General features: G+C 42.6%; 1 protein-coding gene across 1 annotated transcript in view; it reads right to left on the reverse strand.

The window, feature by feature from the left end:
• Positions 1 to 4,503: 4,503 nt before the first annotated feature.
• LOC104951463 (protein-glutamine gamma-glutamyltransferase 5-like) overlaps positions 4,504 to 11,407 on the reverse strand; it is a 14,677-nt gene continuing 7,773 nt past the window's right edge. The window contains exons 9-10 of the mRNA XM_010778125.1: positions 8,558 to 8,561; positions 4,504 to 4,515 (exon numbers count right to left, since the gene is read on the reverse strand). Of these exons, the coding sequence (XP_010776427.1) occupies positions 4,512 to 4,515; positions 8,558 to 8,561 (8 nt within the window). The 3' untranslated portion in view covers positions 4,504 to 4,511. The remainder of the gene's footprint in view (positions 4,516 to 8,557; positions 8,562 to 11,407) is intronic.

The raw sequence follows: 11,407 nt of genomic DNA on the forward strand, positions 1-11,407 counted from the left end.
TGGCTGGTGTCTTCATTCTGGTACAACTCTAAAATGTGCTCCGTGTTCTTCTGTGTGCTACGTTTAGAGAGAATGTGAGCTGGATCAGCACCTCTAAATCTGAGGCCATTGTTTCCCTACAGATTTGTTTTTTTAACCTTTTTGAGCCGTTTTTTCTTTCCTTTGACCGCCTCTCATACTAGTCTTGATCTGGATTAATTTTGTCCAAAAGCCAGTCTGCATTTTTACTTTTCAAATATTTATCCATGGCTTTTCAACCTCTACGTGCATCACTTAACTGTCTTAGATTAACACTGCCATTATTGTGCTACCTACTGAGTTTGAATTAGCCAGTCTCTACGTTGCAGGCTGACATTGAAAATCACTGCTGTACAGGAAACCAATAGAATTTGCACTTGGAGTAGGGAATGAGTCCTTACCCCAAATCTAGGAGTCGGGTCTTGTTCTCAGTGAGGGGATGATGGAGCATGCCTCCTGTTCGGCACGTCCAGCTGGGAGGAGACCCGGGGGCAGATCCAGGACCAATTTGATTGATTGATAGATACATTTATTTTGAAGAAGTAAAATAAATAATTTACAAAACAAAAAATGTTGCAGGGCATAGTCATGTAAGAGAAAACAAAACAAAGGGACATTTACAACAACAGCATTAGCAACATAAACAGTCCCACATCTAGTGTTCGAAAAGGAGTGAGAATAAGTATAATTTATTTAATCTCACCCCCTTGTCCCTAAATTATTTATTTATAATCTATAAATAATAATTACTAATTATTATTATTAATAATCTTGTTGATTGACATACACACACACACACACACACACACACACACACACACACACACATACAATACATATACATATACATATACATATACATATACATATACATAGATACATATACATAGATACATATAGTCAAACACCCTCCCCATCCCTGTACCTCGAGAAAATAATTCCTCTGTATTTCCTCTTGGACTGGTTAATGTCTGGACATGGCTTTAGCTCCACATTCACTGTTCCATAGTCTCACTCCAGAGGTTGAGATACAAAAAGTTCTTCTGGTTGTACGGACCCTATGAATTTTGAATTGAAATGGTCTCCTTGAACTATATCCCCCCACTCGTTGAGTGAATACTTTTTGGATGTTTCCTGGTAAAAAGTTATTTGCCTTAAACATGATTTGTGCCGTTTGGAATTCTACCAGGTCTGTACATTTTAACAATTTTGACTTCAGGAATAATGCGTTAGTTTGATCAAGATATTTGGCATTGTGAATGATTCGTATTGCTTTTTTTTGTAGAATAGATACTGAATGTATTGAAATATTGTAGTTATTGCCCCAGATTTCAGCACAGTAATTCAGATATATAAGACTAGTGAACAGTAGAGAATGCGAAGTGATTTCTGATCTAGGACTTGTTTTACTTTGTTTAGTATGGAAATGCTTCTTGACAGCTTTGACTGTACATGTTTTATGTATAATTTTCAACTTATTGTGTCATCTATTATTAGCCCAAGAAATATAATCTCATGGACTCTTTCAATTTCAAACCCATCTATTTGTATTCGCATTTGCGTATTTTTGTTCTATGTTTACCGAACAGCATTAATTTTGTTTTACTCAAGTTTAATGATAGTTTATTTTTGTCAAACCATGTTTTTAATTTGTGCATTTCATTTTCTATGTTCTCCACTAGCTGTTCTAAATTCTCCCCAGAACAGAATATATTTGTATCGTCAGCAAATAAAACTAGCCTCAGTATATTGGATATTTTACAGATGTCATTGATGTACAGTATAAACAGTTTAGGACCCAACACTGACCCCTAGGGGACACCACAAGCTATGTCCAAACATGAAGAACAGTCATTTCCCAACTTCACATACTGCTGTCTATTGCTTTTAATCCAGTCTAAAACTATACCCCTGATACCATACCTTTCTAATGTATGTAGTAGGATGTCATGGTTGATTGTGTCCAAAGCTTATTTTATATCTATACAAATCCCTACTGCATATTTGTTGTGTTCAAGGGCAAGGGCATCTGTGATTATCCTCAATTGATTCCATAATTGCCAGTGATGTTGATCTGAATCCGTATGGACTGTCCGTGATTAATTTGTGCTTTTCTATGAATGTGTCCAGTCTGTTGTTGAATACTTTTTCTAGTATTTTTGAAAATGTAATAGAACATAGTCGTAATGTATTTAATCAACTGGGAAAGTGTCATTGTGATATCTTAAAATTGTTACCCTGTTGACCTGTAGCGTCTCCCTTATCTCCCTTACAGACAGTTTATCATTCAGCTGATGATAGGTTTTTGAAAGTGCAGTCGGAACTTTTAACAGTTCCAATGTAATCCGAGCATAATGTTATGTAACAAGCATTGTTTTATTAAGTACTCAGCCAAGATGTCTTTTCATTCCACTGTGGTTCATCCAGCATTATTTGTCTTTTGTCATCACTTTTCTATGAGACTACAAGAAGACCTTAAAACCTTCAAAACCCTCTCTTGCTTTAGAATACTTCTGGGTGGGAGAGTCCTATGCACACATGCACACATATGCACACACACACAGGCTGAGCCACATGCTGCTCTCCCTCTGTGAGTGTACAGAGATGAGCAGGACCGCACCTTTGGTGAGCGCTACCTGAAACTGGAGATGCAGGGGTACCAGTGAAGGGTTAGCTTTCATTGTCTTTGTACTTTTTTAGCCACTCCTGCTTCTTTTAAACATAGACAGGTACAGGGCGTTAAAAATAACATGCAATGCTCTGGTATTTTTTTTCTTTTTAAGTAATCTCTGTCACTCACACGGCCAGGTAGTCATGCATGGTTAAGGAGATGAAAGACCTTTAAAAAGTAGCGCTGGATATTCTGAGTTTCCTGTCAGCATTTCCAAACAAACTTTCTGTGTTTTTTGTGTGTCTTGTGGAATGAAACTGCTTGCGACAGTATCTGAGCCCTGAGGACACATTTTTTAACCTTTTTTTGGGAAGTAAATAATTGCTTTAAATATTTTTATTCCATTGTCAGTGAGAAGAATACTTTCACAACAGGTATGTATTTCTTTTAAATGAAATACTAAGTTCTCTTTGCTTGAAATGATTATGATGATTATTTGAACATGGCTCTGTGACATATCGCATGTGATTAAATCTAGCTTTTCTATAACATTTACAGTGTTTTTGCAATATTTGCACATTTATTATAATGTGAAAACATAGAGAGAATTAAAATATTCATACTGTACAGTTTCATTAAAGGCAGATATTTGAATTTGAATCCTATAAAGTTGTACATGTTCAGATTTGATAAGTTATCACCCTTTAAGCCTATCTATCTTTCGTAAGGACATTGGTATTTTCAAAATGAGGTCTTTCTTTTGTCATATATACTCAAGTTCTCCCAAATAAAAATTACTAGATTAAAATATATTGCTCATTAAAGGCAATGGTAGCCATGCACTGGTTCTCTGTTAATCGGTCATATAATTATCTCAGTTAGAGACTGACAGTATTATTCTGCGGTTTATCTCAGCCATTATGTTTTTTTTTTGTGGGGCCTGGATCTTTCAGCTGTTTCTCAGCACAGGGAAGTGAGAAGGGAGGGGAAGCAGAGCAGACACAAAAGGCAACATTATTCCCCAGCGGATCTGTGCTACATCCTACTATGAATGGAGTATTGAAAAACATAACATTGGGGACTAGATTCTTTTTCATCCCTCATAACTGAGCTATTTGTCCCAGAGTTTCGAAGGGTTTGTTGGTACAGTCTGCAAATGAGACAGTTGTGGTTCTTGAGTGCTGTGCTGGTGTTAAAATCCCCACCTCCCAATTGGACGCACAATGATCTCTCTGTGCTGCACCTCTTCAGACAATACTACAGTGCAAATAAAATGGACTGGACCTGGATTGAGACGGCAGAGTGGAGATTCTGTGGCTGCCGTCAAGTGTTTTTTAGTCACTAATGATCATACAAAGGTTGTGGGTTAAATGTAGGTTCACAAGCTTCTACCCCCCACCCCACTACTACCCCTGCCTCCAGCTCTCCAAGGAGACGAGAGGCGCCCCTGCAGTGTCATCAGGTGCCTAAGAGTTTTGGAGGGTTCTAGTGACAGATTGCAGGAAGCAGCGTTTATGTCTGACGATGGGGACCACAGAAAGCAGAAATGTCTTTTTGTGCCCCCTGGGCTCGGAATGTCCACTATCTCGAGGGGCCAATATCAAATTCTCCCCTCATCATCCCCTAATACACATTCCTGTGTAAGGTCAGGGGGAATTCTGCATCAGCAAAGAGACAAACAACCCAAGGTGGACTCACACACTGCGGTCTTCTAATAACAGCATGCTTCTAATAACACTACTCCATTAATTTCTGGGAAATGTGCTCTAAAATAATATATTCAAATTGAAATTCAATCATTCCAATGTCCGCATTTCATAATATAGAAGTATTTGAATGTTATGGCAGTATTATCATATCTGTTCAGTGTCTTTCCACAGCACTATCTAGCTTGATTCTCATCAGTGAATCCCAATGTTCTGTCTGAGGGAAAGTCCCTTGATTATCGCAAACCTCGAGCCAGGTGTCTACATCTGTCAAGCATTCCCCAGCTGTTGATGACGCTTGGAAGCTTTGAAATGAAGCCCTCACCGTTCTAACCATACGTTTAAAAAACGTTACCTCGATTCTCTTTTTGCGGCCTGTTACCTGCTGCCAGGTCGAAGCACGGCGGCCATTTTGTGCTTACAAAACAGCAAAGTAACTCTACTCCCTGTTCCTGGTGTATTATTGGCAACAGCAGAACTTTTCGATGGCATATGTCCATGTCTGGGAGACTGGGGTTTCTGTTTGCTCGGATAAGTGTTTGTGTGCCAAAATTACTTTCTTAACAGCTCTCATGTGATATGTGCATCACATATTCTCTAAAAACGATTTATTTTTTAGCTACAGGCTTTCCAAGCCTGACCTCCAACTACCATCGATACCTACTACAACACGATAACAACAGCTGCGGGCTACACCAGAGAAAACAATCCAATACTATAATTAGGCTACTTTGAACCAGTACAAAATTTAGTGATTGTTTTGTAGAAGTAGAAATCTGTCTACCAAACTTCCGTCTACCATAATTATGAAGTGTTTTTACTCGCAGAGCAGGACTTTGGGAACCTTGATGAGACTGTGTACATGTGTGTGTTGCAGGCGTCTGGTCAGTGAGGCAGCCATGCGAGGCCAGCGTGTGATGGAGAACGAGTGTAGGTGCTGGAACCCGGCCGTCTGGCTCCTGGTGTCCCTGCTGGGATCCCTCGTCTTGGTGGCCGTCAGTGTTCTGCGACACGGTGAGTGTGTGAGTTGGGTTGGGGGTCAGGTCAAGGCCACTTGTTCCAAGCTGTCTGACCGTAGGATTCTACCGGTCATCTCATGTTGTGTGATCAGGGAACACACAGCATTGGATGATTAAATTGCCAGTCATCAGTATTCTAAAGTAGATGGTTAGAAGCGATGTGCTACACCTACAGATAGGTTCTAAATAACGTTATAATCAATTTACATGATAACTCTCCTATTAACTCATAACTTTTCACCAGTAGATCATCTTAACCCAAGTAAGCAAAGTTACATCATGTATTTAAAATATTTAAGTGTTACTTTCAATACTGTTAAAGGTGGGGTAGGTAAGTTTGAGAAACCGTCTCGACATACACTTTTTGTTATATTCCATGGAATGCTCTTAACATCAAGTGCTTTGACAAAAAATCCATAAAAAATGTCATCTGTGGAAGCCGTAGTACTGTAAAAAGCACGACCAATCATTTTAGCCGGCCCGGTTAAAGTAACTGGATGGCCTACCTGCCTGTCAGCCTTCATCTGTGCACAAACTTATCTCGTGCCCTCATTGGTCATGTGCGCGTTCGTGAGTGTTGGAGGAGGGGCTCTGTAAGGAAGTCGGAGATTTTTTCCGGTTGTGTATTTTCTAATTCTAGCGCACTCGAGCTGGTTTCTCCAAAATTACCTAACCCACCTTTAAATAACAAATGTAGAAATACTTTTATCAAGCCAAACCATGACCTTTTTCTGAAACGTATTAACATACTGTAGTTTTGGCGAACTGAACTAAAAGTTAATCATAACGTGATCGCAACCCTTTCCTAACGTTGGACACACACACCGTTTTTTGAGTGATGATGAAAACAACTACCCATAACAGCCTGATAAGAATTTAAATAGGTAACATCTGGTAATTTACCTAAAACTTGTTTAAGTTACCACCGTCTAAAATACAGTTTTAACTTGAAAGGCCCAAGGGTCAAATGCTCTATCTCTCAATGACAAAAAAGTGAAGAAAAAAATGTGTGTTGTTGCTCCAAAATGTAAATGGGTGGTCCTTGGTTCATGCCACAGTCTTCCACCAAATGTTATGGAAATTGGGTCATTTAAAAAAAGAATCATAATGACAAAAAAACTCAAACAAAACAAAAGCATTACCTCATGATGGAGATAACTCAAGGCTGTGCATTTTCACGAGCAACATTATTTAAAGGATGGATGGTTCTTCAACAATATTGTAGTGCACCATTGTTAAATTTAACAATGTGAAATGTATATGGAAAAATAATAGGCCTTGAAAGTTTGTTTGAAGTAAAAAAAAAATGCTTTATTAAGTATATCCTTTCCTACAGGGGTACATTTTCATTCACTGGCACAGGACCAGAGGTTGGTTGTGTGAAGATTGAAACGGATTCCCAAGCATTATCTAAAGCCATTGTCTTTTAGTGTAACATTAAACAACATGTGTTAAATTAGGCACATCAACATTTTGCTGCTCACTTTCTTTGAAATGCTACATATAAGTTGTTACGAGGGTAAAGTGTGTAAATGCCATAAACTGAAACAAAATATGACACATGAGTTGGTTTCTAGTGTGTCAGTGCTGAAACGCATGTTTTAGGCGTGATTAATGCTCCAGAAGCGGGTGTTCCTGCAATTTAACTCCCTGTAGCTGAGTTACTAAAAGTTTGCCTGTCCTTTGTTAACAAGTGATAGCTGGCTAAAAGCCCTGAAGTTGTTTGAAGTGAGCCACGATCAATTCCACTCGCTGGATCAACAAATGGGAGGGAACAGGAGAGAGCTATTTACTCAAATGTGTTGTTACCAACTTACTGCTTTGTGTCCAAGCCAATGATATCCAAATGCACCATACTAACAGTTTTTTGTATTCAAATTTCAGGAGACTTGAAAATAAACAGACGAGCTGTAAACAGTAAGTAATATTTAAGTTAATTACATTATCATGTTATGATCTTAAGAACAAGAACTGTTTCTCCCTGGAATATAAACCATAGTAACCTGCACTTGAAGCCATTCTTGAAGCCGTAAACAGATTTGTTACAAGCCCTTGAAGCTAAAATAGATAGTTTTACTACATTCATATTAATGTGTTTCATGCCACAAACTAACGGGAGAAGCCTGTGAATCGACCTACATTGGGTGTGAAGGGTAGAAAAATCCCTCTTGTGTCATTGTCAGTTATTGAAATCGGAGATATTTGTCTTCAGGCGTAAGGATGTTCTTAATAAAAGGTCCAGAAACATCTTCCAGTGGGACTCTTGAGAAAATCTGTGTTATCTGTTGGGTAAATCTACATCCCTCCGTGATACACAAACAAAATATCTACATTAGGGATCGACCGATATTGCTTTTTCAAGGCCGATACCGATTATTAGTAATCAAGGAGACCGATAACCGATATTTGGAACTGATATATATTTGCAGTAAAATCAGAAAATCTTGGCGCCAAAATGTAGAATAACACAAACTCCAACACAACTTCTTTGAAATGCATTTCAGCATATATTATGTTCAATGAACTTTTAAACATCTTACAACTGGTTTCCTTTTTTTCAGTGCAGCCATCTGCAATGAGTTAGAGAGAGACAGAGAGTTAAAAGTAGGGCTGACATGCTTAACTAACAATAATGCTTAATTTATTATATCAAAACAATGCCTGTCTATCTAGCATAAAATCCCAATAAGCTGCTAGCAACTGCAAAACACTAGTGCTAGCTAATGTTTTGCAAACTATTAAAAGTGAGGCTATTACAGTAGACCTAACGTTAGTCTAGTAGCCTCACTTCTTATATGTTGCTAAACATTTGCTAGATACATGTTGGCTAGCTAATGAGTTTCACATATCAACCTGAAAAACTGCGAGGCTCCACTCGAAGCCTGGGAACAATACCTACCGGCCGCTGTGAGAAAGTAGAGACGAAGGTCCCACCTTGCGCAGCGATCATAGAGGGGGAACAGCAGCTCTCTGCGTGTCAGACAGGTAGGAGAGCGCCCAGCTGGATCCCTGACATCACTCACTCTGACCAGGCACTCCGTACAAAGTGTGTCAGAGGAAAAAGGAACATCCCTCCTATAAGAGGGGAAAAGGGCCGCTCTCCGCGTGCCGAGAGGCAGGAGAGAGGCGCACAGCTGCCTCCCTGACGTCACTCACTCCGACAGGACACCCAGTACAGGGTGTGTCAGAGAGGAATGGGAGACATCCCTCAAATAAAAATGAATAAACGAACAGGGGGAAGACCAAGATGCAGCAGTGCAAATATCTTCCACTCCACATTCCTCCGTGCAAAGCCGTGGAGGAGGAAATTCCTCTGGTGGAGTGCGCATTGATGTTCTCCGGGGGCTCCACCCCAGAGGAGACATGCCTGTGACACAGCCTCACACAACCTGTGTGACAGCCGTTGTGCAGACAGAGGTTGCCCGATCGAGCGCTCTCTATAGTGCACAAACAGGCGCTGAGAATGACGCAAGGCATTTGGTACTCGCGCAATATTGCGGAGACACCTCGTCGTGAACGTGTGTGGAGGTAGTAGGGACTCGCACAATGCGCGAGGTTCTACTCTCAGCCTCACTCTGCGTCGCACACCTCGGCGCGTCCAAACAGTTCGGGTGACCCCACGGAGTGCGGGACACATTTGGGTCGAACGGATAATTGACAGCCAATTATCGTCAGGTCCCGGAAGCAACGATTTTCGGAACCAAATTGGACAGCCAATTAGTAAACCCGGATTAATTCGCCGACGTGTGAAAATTAAACAAACTAATCATCGCGTCCCAAAAGGCGAAAACGTGTTCGACCAAAAATAGACAGGCGCCATTATTTGATTGTCTCGAGCGACCGTAAGGAAGACAGCTCTAGATGCAGATGTACCAATTAATTGGAATACTCGCCAATATTGCAGACACCCGTCGTGACGTGTGTGGAGGTAGGTAGGACCGCTCGCCACATCGCGTGTAATGTATTTGTTGCCTTCTTCCCTTTGCTCACACCACCTCCACCGCGTCGGCCTCCGGGAAAGCGGAGTGTCACCGGCCTCTCCCGTTACCGTAGTGTCTCTTCGGTGTCTTGTTGCGCCCGCCTTACTCGTCATAAATCCGACTCACGGTGGTCGCCAGTACGCGGCGTCGTGGTTGCCCGGTCCCGAGACGACGTGCTTGACGACCAAAATTGGATTGTTAATTGATTATTTGGGACGTCTGCGCGAGCATTAATACGTCCGAGGCCGCGGTGATTAGACAACTTAATTCATCTCCGCCCGAGGCGGACGTCTTCGGACGGCCAAAAAGTTGGAGCCAAGTTATTGGGACGTCTCGAGGCCGGAAAGGAGGACAGGCGTCTATGGCGGAGGATGTGTTGCCCGATTATGATTGGTGCTCGCGACAATATTCGGAGTACACCCGTCGGTGACGTGTGTGAGAAGTAAGGGAACTGTCGCACATGCGGCGAGTACTACTCTCGCCTCAGCGGTGTGCGTCGCACTACCTCCCGAGGGACCGCCCGTAGCAACGCGGTACTTGCTGTGTCTTGTAGAGCTCGTACAAACACGGCAGAGCAGAAGAATCATCACAAGAGTCTCACCTCGCGCCACAGGACTACCCTGGTTCGCTACCTCCTCGTCCGGACTAGTCGTCTCCTATGCAGGACGTTTCAAAACGGGAGAAGGGGGGTGGTCAAGTTACCCTTATGTTCCTTTTGTGAGGACCAATAGGGTCTCGATACAGAACGTCGAGGTTAGGCCTCACGACCTTGAGGACAAACTTTCTTCCCTAAAAAGGTTTCCCAAAGGAGTTTCCCCTTCCTTTAGTCCCCAAAAAGTGAGGGCAAATAAAAAAAGGATTAGGGCTTTTTCTGACCCCTTTACTCCTGTAGGAGCTAGACAGTCATACAGGTGGTACGGACTGCTAGTTTTTCTTGTCCACGAACCTTACACAAGTGGTCCTGAACTAGAACCAAAGTAAAGTGGACTTCCATAACGTAATAGGTAGCATAGTAGTAGGGTTTTGTGTCTTTTAAGCCAAAAAGGTAAGTTCCCTATATAGTTGCTCTGTAGTCAGACGGCACCTATAAAGACCAAAGGATACGTAACACATTCTTCCCGAACCTCGGTGATTGTGCTCCTCCCTACTCTCACCACCAAAAAAGAGAACCTGCTGGGACGGGGGATAAACGACCGAGCGAGGTCCCTCCTTCCAACCTGAAATGTCTGCCATTGTAGGAGGCATAGCGTAGACAGTTTGGACCCAAAGTATTATTTAACCTTCTTTCCGACAGGGAGAAAGGGAGAGGTTCTGGTTAGCTATAGACCCCTCACCTTCAAATTTATTTCGGGTCGGTACTCTCGCGCCGAGAGGCGCCGTCGCTCCCCTCCTCTGACTGTCAGAAGAGGAGGCCGCACAAGTGTTGGGTCGTGTCGGGAGAGGGCACTGCGTTCGACGAGCGCCGCAACCGCAGTCGACACAGTTGAACACTAAACTAGGGAACCAGGAGAAGGTTGTCCTCCCTGTGTAGGTGTCTCCCACCAAAAGTAAGCGACGTCTCGGGGACGACAAATTGGATAACCCAAATATTTGGACGTCTTGAGCGCCGTTATAGGAGGAGGTCTATTACGGAGGATGTGTGCCAGTATTTATTGGGGTTGCTCGTGGCAATATTGCGGACACACCTGTCGTACGGTGTGTGGAGAGTATGGGGGACCCGCACATGCGGCGAGTTACTCTCTCTGCCTCACTTTCCGTCGCACACCTTTTGGGGAGGCGTCGGGAAAAGGGGAGTGCCCGTCGGCGCCACCTACCCGCACCCGGAGCAGTGGTACTGCTGGTAATGCCCGTGACCAGTGTCTCCTTCGGAGCAGGGGGGTCGTCAAGGTACCCCTATGTTCATTGTGAGGGACAGTAGGGTCCCTTTGTCACCAGGAACGGGCGCCAAAAAATTGGGGGCGATTAAAGAAAGATGTTTAGAAGAGACAAGACGCCAAAAATGGGGGCGCATAAAAAGTTTTTAGACGGCAGCAACAGGACACGCGCGCACAGACGATACACGCGCGCGTGCCG

Source organism: Notothenia coriiceps, unplaced genomic scaffold (assembly GCF_000735185.1).
Source record: "Notothenia coriiceps isolate Sejong01 unplaced genomic scaffold, NC01 NC01_scaffold00000339, whole genome shotgun sequence".
Taxonomy (NCBI): domain Eukaryota; kingdom Metazoa; phylum Chordata; class Actinopteri; order Perciformes; family Nototheniidae; genus Notothenia; species Notothenia coriiceps.